Source organism: Molothrus ater, chromosome 1 (genome assembly GCF_012460135.2).
Source record: "Molothrus ater isolate BHLD 08-10-18 breed brown headed cowbird chromosome 1, BPBGC_Mater_1.1, whole genome shotgun sequence".
Taxonomy (NCBI): Eukaryota; Metazoa; Chordata; class Aves; order Passeriformes; family Icteridae; genus Molothrus; species Molothrus ater.
In genome coordinates, this window is record NC_050478.2 from 47,564,501 (window position 1) to 47,577,051 (window position 12,551).

At 36.9% G+C, this 12,551-nt stretch overlaps 1 protein-coding gene across 1 annotated transcript in view; it reads left to right on the forward strand.

Moving 5' to 3' along the window:
- The window catches only part of SEPTIN7 (septin 7), a 64,128-nt gene that overhangs the window by 40,418 nt on the left and 11,159 nt on the right, over nt 1–12,551 (forward strand). Inside the window, exons 5-10 of the mRNA XM_054514424.1 lie at nt 2,842–2,942; nt 3,544–3,678; nt 6,620–6,737; nt 8,403–8,495; nt 9,757–9,853; nt 11,879–11,930. Of these exons, the coding sequence (XP_054370399.1) occupies nt 2,842–2,942; nt 3,544–3,678; nt 6,620–6,737; nt 8,403–8,495; nt 9,757–9,853; nt 11,879–11,930 (596 nt within the window). The remainder of the gene's footprint in view (nt 1–2,841; nt 2,943–3,543; nt 3,679–6,619; nt 6,738–8,402; nt 8,496–9,756; nt 9,854–11,878; nt 11,931–12,551) is intronic.

Consider the following 12,551-nt stretch of genomic DNA (forward strand, 5'->3'; position numbering starts at 1 on the left):
AGTCTTAAATTCCAAGACTTGAACTAATGCTTTCCATGAATCCCTTGGGAATACTTGTAAATCAGATGATGGGATGCAGTTGGATGCTTAACTGTGAATGACACTAGTTTAGAGTGATTTTCTGGATCTTTTCCAGATGTTGCTACTTTCTGTGACTTTGACCATGTATGGAGACATCCATTTAGGTTAGAAAAATACAACTTTGTGGAGGCTTTGTGGCAGGGTCTTTGTCTTCTGTTTCCTACCTGTAGAATCCACTGCTTACCATATATCCTAAATGTGGTCTGATTGTCCATAGCACAAGCATAGGACTTTTAATTCATCAGCTAATATCTCTTGTTCTGTAGGTTTATGAAAATCCCACTCTGATAGCGAGATACCTACATGAATTTATGAAAAGTAAGAAAAAAATTTAAATCCTCACAACCCAGTAATGTATTAGCACTGTCTGCAGAGATTAAGTCGCTGCAGACCATTTGTCAGAAGGTGACTTCAGCCACAAATTCAGTCACACTTAGATTTTACAAGCATGCACAATCAGGGAAAATGCTTGGCGTGACATTTCTGAGATCTCCTGACCTTTCTTTTCCTTTGTTATAAACATATGTTCAAGATAATGTTTTATTAATTGCTTCTTTGTAAAGGCATTCCACTGTGAGCCCATAATAATTTAATGGTTCTTGCTGGGAATTTTTGTGCTGGAGAATAACACTGATACCTTGTAGCTCTTGGCAAGAGTACATCTCTTAACATTATCATCTCTAGTATTTTGCAAGTGTTGTGGGTTTTGTATACTTGCAGAGAGCTTGGTAATAGGAAGGCTGTGTGGTTACTATATGTAAGATAGGCAAAAGAATGCAAGGAATCAGAAGTTAATCTCTTGTGTGCTAAAGCTTGAGAGTAGTAAACTCTTGGCTGAGTTGACTGTGTCAGGGGATTACTGTCTTGAGTTCTGGTATCAATTGTGTACAATAAAATTTCTTGATAGAACTCTAGAGGATGGGGGAAATAGACTCGCCATAATTAAAATGTGTGTTTCTAAAGCAGTGCATGTATTCCTCGGTTCTCATGGCTTTCAGCTACATGCTTTTGGAAGGACAAGAGCTGTATAGTTTGTCAAAGAGTAACTTGGTGGTGGCTTAGGCTGGTGCATGTAGTTTTGTTTGGTTGGTTTTAATTCCTGTTGTTTTTTTACACCTTCCTAACCTTGCAGTAAGGCCTGTTCATGTTGGAGTTTGAATTGGGTGGTCTTGAAGTCCAGCGCAACCTGGATACTTCTGTAACCAGTATCCTGGTAGTCGTTAACTGTTTGAGAACTAGCAGTGAAAGGGACTGATCCAACTTGGGTAGGATCCCTACTGATGAGTAGATAAAATCCTGCATACTCAGAGATTTAAATATGAAGCTTTCTTTGTAGGTAGTTATGGTTTTCTGTGATTCTGGATATTCTCTTCTGAATTGGAATCAGTGTTATGCTCATGCAAGAGGGATTTAGTTCGACTTCCTGCAGTGTTAGTTTATCTTGTGGGCTTATACTGCATCACATAAGCAGTGATTGCAGAGCATTTGCAACAATGTTCAGGTGTGGCTGTGAGAGTCTGCTTCACTTGCATAACAATCAGAGATGTGCAAGCACTTAAGAAGCATTAGTATGATATTTCTCAACTCGTGAACTGGTCAAGAGACCATCCAGATATGGTTTATTATAAATAGAACTTTCTCTCCCCACTTAGGGTTTGTGAAGCTTAAGGAATGTTAAGCAATGAGCAACAAGATGGCATTACCTTGAGTCTTCTGGCTCTCATGTGCTTCTGGATAAATGGCTTACATGGCTGATTTCTTGAATCCATATCTAGAAAATGGTGTAACTCGTGATTTAATAGGAATTGTTTTAATATCGGGGGGAAAAAAAACAATGATTAAATGTCTGAGCAATTGGAAAGAAGCCAGCATGGGTTTGTCATTTCATACTGCGGTGCATCTCACTGATAGTACAGTGGCGTACAGCACTTTCTCAGGCAGATGGGCCTGACATTGGCAGTATCAATGATTACTGAAATATTAGTAGGAAGAAGAGGGTAGCAGTTCATGTGCTGCTTAGCCTAGTTCTTCTCTGTCATGACATGCCTAATCTGTAGGGTGACGTGTTCAGTGCAAGCTGCCTGAGCTGTGCTGTAGATGGGTGGTCACAACTGGAGGCATGAACTCCCACGCCCCAGTCTTGCATCATTCCTTGTGCTGATACAGTTGCCTTCTGAGGCGGGTTTCCATCAGTGACTTGAGCTAATAGGAACCCAATCCATTAGTCGCATGAGGTCTAACTCAGCAGATTGCAGACAGATTGTATTACTTTCCAGTATAATTCTGTTTGTAATAGGAAACCATCACTTTGAGATGGTTCCCAGCCATTATGCTAGCTGAAAAATAAATGTATTCTTAAAAATACATGAACACGACTAGAAGTATCTAAGGTGCTTGTGGGGAGGATTAGTTTTGAAAAGTGTCATTTTCCTTGAAGTGACCAAGTTTGCAAGTTTTATCAAGTTTAATGCCTGGTTAAGATTTTTCCCGTTTATCAGGAACTTAAATATTAAGATATCCCATATACTTAGAGAGTTCTTTTATCACTGACTTTATTTAAATAATGATATTTTTCTTTTAAAAAAATCATTATTGTAAAATTATTGGGATTTTATAAGCAGAACACAGACACAGCGTACCTCTGAAGCAGAAAAGTTAGCAATTCTTTGTCAGGCTTCTTATTCATTGAATGCTTTTCCCAATGTTTAAGATAGTTGACTAAACTGCTAAAAATCTAATCTTATTGTATTCGTTTTACAGGTTGAGCAGTCAAAAGTTTTAATCAAAGAGGGTGGTGTTCAGTTACTACTTACAATAGTTGACACACCAGGATTTGGAGATGCTGTGGATAATAGTAATTGGTAAGAGATTCTTTGTATGTTCTCCCATGATAATTCTGCACTGTGTGTTGTGTGTGTGTGAGAATACCTTGTGACATATTGTAAAATGCAGACTTCAATATTCAGTTAAAATATTAACACTTCTAAACTTTTCATTTAGCTGAAAACTTCTAACTGCTGTAACTCCAAGTGTCTTTATAACTTGACTGAAGTGCTGTCAGCCTTTCCCCTTAAACTGAATGGTGCATTTGGCTCTTTATCCACACATGCAGTGTGCAGAACTATCTTCTGTGCTGTCACAAGATGCAATCAGTGAAACATATTACTTTAGCTACAGTTCTTAAGTGTTCTCTTTAATGCTTCTACAGTGAAGGTGATTGTGTTTGAAAGGTTTTTTTAAGTGGACACACACATTGTATCTTCAGAACTATGTAACTCAATTTTAGGTTGAGGAGTTGATCAGTTGCAGTGTTGAAGTACCCTAATTAAAAAAAAGCAAATGAAAAGCAAAAATACCCATCCCAAGCTATGGGGAAATTGCGAACATCTATTTCTTAGCAAAAAGAGGTTTCTTTATGTAAATAATGTAACTTACAGATTTTTATTCATGTAATCTCTGCAGCTGGCAGCCAGTTATTGACTACATTGACAGTAAATTTGAGGACTACCTGAATGCAGAATCTCGAGTGAACAGACGCCAGATGCCAGATAATAGAGTGCAGTGTTGTTTATACTTCATTGCTCCTTCAGGACATGGGTTTGTATTAGTGTATTTTATGTTTTCATTCTCTTATCTCAGATAAATATCTAAATTTGTCAATCTGAGTTCCAAATTGGATTTTCTCAATGGCCTGCAGATCATGCTTAATTTCAAAGATGAGTTTACTTTGGCTTGTCAAACATTAGCAAGCCAAACACCAGAAAATACAATTGCATATTAATGGCATAACAAGAGAGATAGAATTCTAGCAATGAAAAATACAAAGACGGTCACAGGTGCCAGGTCTGTTTGTGATCTGTATGTCCTTAGATCACATTAGGAGAAAGTGGTTCTCATGTAAAGCAAAAGGATTTTTCCTGTCCATTCTTCCTCCCTCCCATTAGTGTAAATTGAAGATGGAAAGTTTCATACATCCTTGTAAGCATACCAGTAATTCACTTGGTGTGTAGTATTTTGTCTAGTGGCAATTCCAGTATAGGCATTGCAGATTATTTTTCAGTTATTATGTGATCTTCCACCCCTGCATAGTTTTTACTAGATCAGACTCCTATCTAGTGGTAGACAGGGAGAACTGCATTTCCAAGGTGTATTAGGTACAGATTAACTATCTGAAACTGGTTGTGTATCTTTTTATCATGGTATCATGATTGAATTTGTCAGACTCTTAAGTTATACCTCCAAAACCAGAAGGAGACAAAGATAAGTTTACGCCTATTCTATTGTGTCGGTCAAAAGTAGTAAAACTTGTTGAAGGGAGTGATGAAAGAATTTAAAGAGTATTCCTCAGGCAGTAAAAACTGACAGCTATTATACTTAGCTTCTGTAGCTAACATTGGAATGGGTCTAATAATTTTGAACTGTACAGATACTTCCAAATATGGAAAGAAATGCCAGAGGGTGGAGGTTTTTTTATGCAGACTTGCCTTTATTAAGCATTTTGTTGTTGTTCAACAGGCATGTTTGTAATGCCAGTTTTGCTCAACATGCATGTCAGTTTTAAATGCAAACACTTGAATTCTTGACATGCTGATTTACTAGTGTGCAAAATCCAAAATGTAATTTAAATAATGGGAAGATGATTCCTTGTGTTAGTCAGTTATTTCTGAGCTAATTTTCAAAAAGCATGTCTTCCCTGCACACCCCCATGTCTGTTAGAACTTCCTAAATCAGTGGGAGGTACAAGTTGTTCTTAAGGAAAAAGAAAAGTAATGTTTCCAATGGATTAAAATTTGGTCACTAAATTTGTGAGGCTAAAAGCCATAAAAGTATATTCCTTGTACAGGTATTTCATATTATTTTTAGGGGAGAAAAAGGTGTACAATTATGCTACGTTTTCACACTGTTTTTCAATTCTTGGAATAAATGCTTAAAATTGTCATCTCAGTAAGGAAGTTAATGAAGAAAATTGGTGCTGCTTTTAGCATTCGTTTCCTCTTTTAAGATGCTGCCCTCTCTGAAAGGACAGAGCTCACTTCCTACCTGGTTTTTGTGGTGATGCAGTCTTTACTCCTGTTCCCTCTGCAGACAGCAGCACATCTAACCCACCAAGTAGTGTCCTCTTTACTCTTAATGCATGGTTATATTTACGTTGAATTAAAGCATTTGTGGGTGAGCTTGCTTCTACTTGTCATTTTAATACATCTGTAAAAGCCTGCTTTAGATATTATAAAAAAACAACAGTTAAAGTCCTTCCATTTAATACATCCCACCGTTTTTAGCTAGTATTCCCATAAACTCCTGAAATGATTGAATTGGTTTCTGTGGAAGCAGGGGGAGAGAGTGGAGGGACAGGAGGAGCTTTCCAGGTAAGTGAATGGGGTGATGATGGAATTTGCAATCTTTCTGCAACTTTGGAATCTTTCTATAAAAGCTTTCCTCCTTCAGTCTCCTTTGTAAACACTCAAGTCCTTAGATGAGCAGACCTTTTGGACAACTCTGCTTTGGCAGCTGCGCTTCAACCCAGTGTTGCTGCCTTAGGTAGCTTTTTGAAGCAAGCAGAGGGAGAGCATATTAAGGTGAATGGATAACCAAAAGAGTGCTTATAATGTAGATGTGCTTTAATATTAGCTATTTAATGGGCACATGTTGAGAACTGGTGAAATCAGTGACAGGTAGAAAATGTTAAAATGAAGTTAAATATGAGTTCTTGAACATTTTCTTCATTCTTTTATGTATGGTTTTCAGAAATTTCAGTACCAAATTAATCTGGTTTTAATGTTCCTAATACTAATTTTTTTAGGATGAAAAATAATCTTGTTAAATCCTCTAAGTGAATCCTTTAAGCCTGACTAAACTTGCTGTCATTAATGCATCAAAACCTCTCTAGTTTTACTTCAGGAAACAGGAAATACTGGCCACTTTGATCCACATAGACGGTGAATATACAACCGCACAGCCACTCTATACCCATATGATGGTTTAGTTTTTATCACTGTCATCCACTTTCATAAATGTCTTTTTGTTTTACATACCAATTTAGAGGTGAGATATGTCTAATTCATTTGTACATAGGCTACGGGGGTTACCATCTTCAGCAATCTTAAGGTCTTAAAATAAAATGTCTCCTAGCCCACTCTCAAGAGGAAGCGTACTGAGACTTTCAGAACCTGCAGCTGTATGTGTAAACAGAGCAAAATTCACAACTGTGAGCTCTTATCAGTCAGGCTTTAAGTGGGATTATCTTCCAGCTAATAACACAAACTTTACTACCTTAATAGAGTTCTTACATCTTGCTTAAATGAGTGTACTTTCAGCTAGCAGAAGACTCATGACTGCTAGTAATATTAACTTACCACTTATTCCTCTTGTATTATACAAGTTAGGGGATTTGCTCTAATAATTGCAGGTAACCTTTTCATTTTCAGTCATCTGTCACTCATAAATCAGTGTCTTAAGAGTAGTTGTCAGGACAAATCTCATCATTTGTACAGTCTTGTTTAATTGATATAAATTGCAAAGCTCTAATGCTCTATTTCAGACTTAAGCCTTTGGATATAGAGTTTATGAAGCGCCTGCATGAAAAAGTGAATATTATTCCACTTATTGCCAAAGCAGACACACTTACACCCGAGGAATGCCAACAATTTAAAAAACAGGTGAGTTGAAAAATTAATATTTACAACACAGGATAATTTAGTAAGTTGGTCCCTATGGAAATGGTGAGATTTAACTTACAAGCAGAGTTTAAACCCTGAAGCAATAACTTGAGACAGCAAACCTAAGTAATTTATATCTCTAGATTTAATTATAATTCTTAGTGAAATAATCTTGTTTCTGTCCTCAGGGGAAGAGGTTTCAAGTCTAGTATGTTTCTTGGCAAGTAAAATAATTCACTGCTGAGATAAAAATCAGTAAGGGAGGAAAGAAGCTTTCAGGATTTAGGTGCCTAACAGAAGTGTGTTAAAAAAAATAAGGTATTCAACAGTATCTTAGTTTTACTGATTGCATTGAGGTATCCACTTCTATGTTGATGCACTGTAATTATTAAAGATACCTCAGGTATTATATAAGAATCAGTAAACTTGTTTACTCTTGGGTGTGGTAATGCATTTTAAAGATGGTGAGATAATTCTAGCATTGATACAACTGATACAATGTCTTTGTATTTGTAGAATGTATTTGCTGTGAGTGTCTACAAGTGGTTTATGTTTTATTTTCAGCTACATTATCAGAGTAGAACAGTTAAGCTTTGTAGTATTGTATGAAGAGGACAAGGAGGACCCAGAACAAGACAAGACATAAAGTTTTTTTTTATTGAACTCTGTCCAGTCCCAGTTTAGAAGAAAGCAGAGTTCTGAAAAGAAGGTGGCATTAAGCGGTGTTGTGTTTAATACTCTTGATTTAAATAGATAAGATTAAAAATTAGGTGACAGAAAGGAAAAAATGGTAGAGCACAGAATATTTCTAAATATATAAGTAGCTTTATGAATGAGTGGGTGTTAAACAGGGGGGACTTTCCTAAACCAAACTTTGAAAATAAGTCCTTGCATGATTTGGAAACTTAACTTCTCCTAAGGCTGCAAACCCATGAGCTAGAAATATTCCCCAGGGCTCTGCAGTGCAGCTGTCGGCTAAATGGTCTAATATTTTTCCATCCTAAAATTCTGCAAAACTAATCAGCTTGTTTTTAAAAATACCCTTCAGACAAATATAGCATCAAAACAGGACAGTCACTTTATTATTGCTTGTGAATGTTTTTCAGCAGTACTAACTGCTAGAGTTAGTCCATCAGTCACAAGCTCTATTAAAATAGGCAGGTGATCCTGCTTCAAGCAAGTGCTGCTCAGGTATGATGAAAACTGAAAAGAATAGGAGTGACAGCAGTAGCTGTTGTGGGAACTCAAAGGGATAAAGTGTGCCTGCAATTATCTATTCAAGTATCTGGTTTTTAAAGAACCCAATTGCAAAACTGGTCTGAAAGTTTGTTGTATTAGGTTTTCCACCTAACTCTATGCAGGTAGAATTTCCTTTAGAGTAAACCTCTTGTTTGTCCTGTTATAGAAAACTGGTATTAATTTTTGCTGTCTTGTGTTGGTGGATAATATTCTGGTAGCTGGGAGCTCTAGCTCTGATTGTCTTCTCTTGGCTAAGGAGGGATGATCACACTATTAACCTGAGGTCACCTGAGGGTGTTAAATGTACAAGTGATGTTGTAATTTAAGTCAGGGTAATCTAAAGGATTTTATGTATCTAACAAAAGGAGGAGAATCAGGCTGTTATAAAGTATGAAATCCTCAAGCATATAATAATTTTGTTTCTAGATAATGAAAGAAATCCAAGAACACAAAATTAAAATATATGAATTTCCAGAAACAGATGATGAAGAAGAAAATAAGATTGTTAAAAAGATAAAGGTAAACTAATTTTCTTTTGAAAAAGTGCTTATGGAGGGGCAAGGGGGGAGCTGAGTTTGAAAAGCATTCTGTCATTAATGAAGAGCCCACCAGCGTGTTTAGAATATAGAAATCAGATGTAAAGCTGTCCTAAGGGTCAGTGTTCCTTATCAGAAGCAATGAATGACATTATTAAGTCATCTAAGTCCTTCAATGGCTAAAATTCAGAATGAGAGCACTAGATCGCATGTTTATTAATGAACTCTTAAAGATAGATATAGTGATAGATATAATGAACTCTTAAAGATCACTTTTTAAAATTCATCCTTATTTGACTTCTATCCACCCTCCACAGCTTTCCACTTTTTTTTTGGTTCTGAGCTTTGAAGGAGGCATGGGTTTTCTTTCAGACAGAGGTGTGCAGTGGCATAAAGTGTGTGCATTACAGCTAATAGCTCTCTGGCTGATTGATACACTGAGACTTTAATGGAGATAAATGACTAAAGAAAATCAAAAGGACTGTCAGGCTGTTGAAAGGCCTTTTCTTAGTTTACTCATGTTTTCAGTTTGTTCTTTCATGTTGGAGTCCATCTTGTGTATGTTTCTTGAGCCTTGCTTCTGTTTGTTCAGTAGCTGTAACAGCTTGTAAGAGCTTTTAAATTTTTTTGTTACTGGGGAAATCTCCTAGGATAGATAAACACAAACAGGACAAAAAATGGAAGATATTCTGGGACTAAGCCTAGAGAAGAGCAGAATAAAAGCAAAGACAAAAGTGCAAAATACTGAGCTTAGTACTCTGTCCCTTTCTGCCCCTGGAAGCTGCTCTTGGCTCCTTTGTTGCTTGTTACACTGGAGGCATTCTCAGTTCAGCTGAAAACAAGAACTTGACGTAGTTCTTTGCCAAACCTTTGAAAACTGGGTACAAGATCCAGTCAAAGTAACAGCCCTTGTAGCCAGTGGGTATATGACTTGGTAAATAATTGTGCAGTTGAAAAAATAGGAATTGGTTTGCCTCTTGCATAGCTTACTAAGTAACAGTAGTGTCTGTTCCTTAACTAGATTTACAGAATGCAGCAGCATAGGGAATTCAGAAGGAGTGTGTGTATATATAAGTCATTAAGCTGGGCAGAGGTCAATAAACATCACTATTCTCTCACTTTGGGGTTAGCTGCATTGCAGTGTTACAGCACTGACCTAGCTTATGTTAAGTTGATACATGGGCATGCTTTCAGTATCTTCTGGCAGCAGATTTTGATTTTTAAAGTCATACTTTATCTTGTAGGACCGTTTACCTCTTGCTGTGGTAGGTAGTAATACGATCATTGAAGTCAATGGCAAGAGAGTTAGAGGAAGGCAGTACCCATGGGGTGTTGCAGAAGGTAAGGCTTTCTTGTGATTTTTTTAATCCATTTAAAACTTACTAGACATGAGTCTGTATTTGAAATGTTTGAAATGCTTAATTTCAATGATCTTTTGAATATACCATTTTGTTATTTTGACAATATTGGAACAAGGTAAAGGTTTCAACAACATGTAACTTTGCTAGCAGATTTCTCTTGAAGCCTCAGTGAGAAATTGTAAAACCTGTAGTAATTTATTGCAGGTGATGATGTGACTTAAATTATGGTTGTTTTCTAGCTTTTTTACCTTAATTATCTTCATCTAAAACCTGTGTATTAAATTCTTCTTTCTAGAGCATTCACATTATAAATATTAATTTGATCAGTTCAATTGCTATAAATAAAATTTTTCCCAAAACATCTGAGTCTTAAGTACTGGGGTGTAGCAACAGGAAGTTACCTGGTAATAAATAGAGTACTTTTTTTTTAAAGTTTGTTTGAAACTTACTTTCTACTGCTATAGAGACTTGAAGATAATTGCATGTTCTTCTGGCAGCCATTTCTTGTGCTTTAATGCTGTTCATATATTTCAAATGCCACATGGCATGACTTGCACCACACTTTGTAGTAAAGCAATCACTATTAGACTGTTTTTCCATGATCATTGAGTTTTTTCCTTTGGTGTGCATGTATTGAATAAAGAGAAATTTTTTTTCTCTCATTATTTCTGCCTTCCAAGGGCAATGGACTATAAATTGGATGCAGTGTAAAACAGACAAAAAAACCCCAGCCAACAAGCAGTGTATGGACCAATATTTAAAAAGGAATGCTGCAGCACTTTGAAGTGCATGTCTGGCAGGAAATGAGGTTTGGCAGAAAGTAAAAACCAGCTGCATCAGAGAAGATCAAGCTTTATTTCAGGCTCTTCTGTTGGCATTTGGAGATGTGCAAAATTGTGCTGCTTTTCTTTATTTTAAAACTAATTTCTGAAAGGTTTCATGTTCGCAGTGGTATGACTTTTGGAAAGGAAGAGCTAGCCTAACTAAAAGGAGCCTCTTGGAGTGGCTTTCAGTCTGTCAGGACAGAGATGATGCTTTTTTGGGAGTATGACTTCATGTACCATCTGAGCAGAATTTACCAGTCTGTGTAAAACCATGGAATAAAATAATGCAGGAGTGCAGATGCAAGAATGAACACAGAAAGTGGCAATGTTCGGCATTTTTCTGTAGGATTCACTGAATTTACTTGGGCTATTTTAATTCTTTCATCTTGGTTTTTTCCCTCCTTGCCATGATAATGTCTGTCTTTACTTCAGAGGCACATTGGAAGCTGCCCTATGCCTTTCTTTTGTGTGTGCTAAGAGCTTTGTCTGTTGCCTTCTCTGTCTGCACATCAGAGAGTTCTGGAATGTGCATTTTCCTCCAGTGTCATTTCATGATCTCTCAGGGAAATGCCACTCACAGCACCAGCCTCTTCTACTTCAGTGGGGTGATGGGCGCAGTGGAATAGGTGGCATCTGTAATGACATCATAATGACAGCTGCCAGCTCACTCTTGATCTGTAGGTTGGTGCATCAAATTCAGTACACAACCTTTGCTTCAGTAATGAAGAACTAAATCCATCTTAAAATTAAAATGGAGACTTCTGCAACTTATTGGGCAGGGACAAACAGGTTGAGTCTGTCTTTTAAAGGTTTTTGGATATAGCTGGATCTAGACTGAAGTCTTCCCTTAGTGTCTGATCCTTACACAACTGTGCTGTGAGGCAGCCAAAGGATGAAACAGTTAAACTGGCAAAACTGCTTCTGTTGTGGTAGCTTATTCTGCTGCACTGACTCAGAACAGTTTGCCAGTAAGGCTTAGGGGAGCATAGGAACTCTGCTAGTAAGACACATTATTATAGTTATGTTAATACTTTCCTTCTGCTAACACACATGTTGTTTGAGTAAGGAAAGGCTGTGGGAGTAATTTGTTGTTGGAATGAACGTAGACGAGTGACATTTTACCTCTGTGTAAAGCACAGATTTTGGCTGACATCTCAACAAAAGCTTACTTCTTCTTGCAGTTGAAAATGGTGAACACTGTGACTTCACAATTCTGAGGAACATGTTGATAAGGTGAGTAACTGATAGGTAACATTAAGTTTTCTGGTATATCTGTGAGATTGGAAAGTCATATATGGGAGAAAAAGGAATTTGAGATTGTGAGTTCATATGAATTCTCATATTTTTTTAATTGTAAACAGTTACCGTACATTTTATGATAACTTGTTTAACCACATACTTAGCAAGCAGTGGTGTTGGTAGTGAATTTTTTGTGATTACTTTTTCTGTTACTTGTTACTAGTCCAGAGGAGCCTGAGTTTTCTCTTAGTGCTGATGTGTATGTAGTTGTAGGCATTTTCTAAAAACCTTAGCACTGAAAACCTACAACAAACAAAGCCTGTGCTTTGTTAGGTTAGGTGCTGAGTCCTGTGCTCCCAGCAGTCCACTAGGTGACATCTGCTGTAAAAACTGTTAGTCTGATTCCTAAGCTTTGCTTTTCTCCTGGCTGACAATGGAAAATTATGAAAAGAAGTGAATTCTTTGAGCTTAGTCTTGAATTTAACATTTAGCTTTTGCAGAATTAAAATATAGAAACTAGGAAGTTTTGGCTTGTTGCTTCTTGCCTGACATGCTTTTTCTCACCTACTGCAGTAGTAATATACACTTTTCTTATCTGCCTATCAAATACCTGCA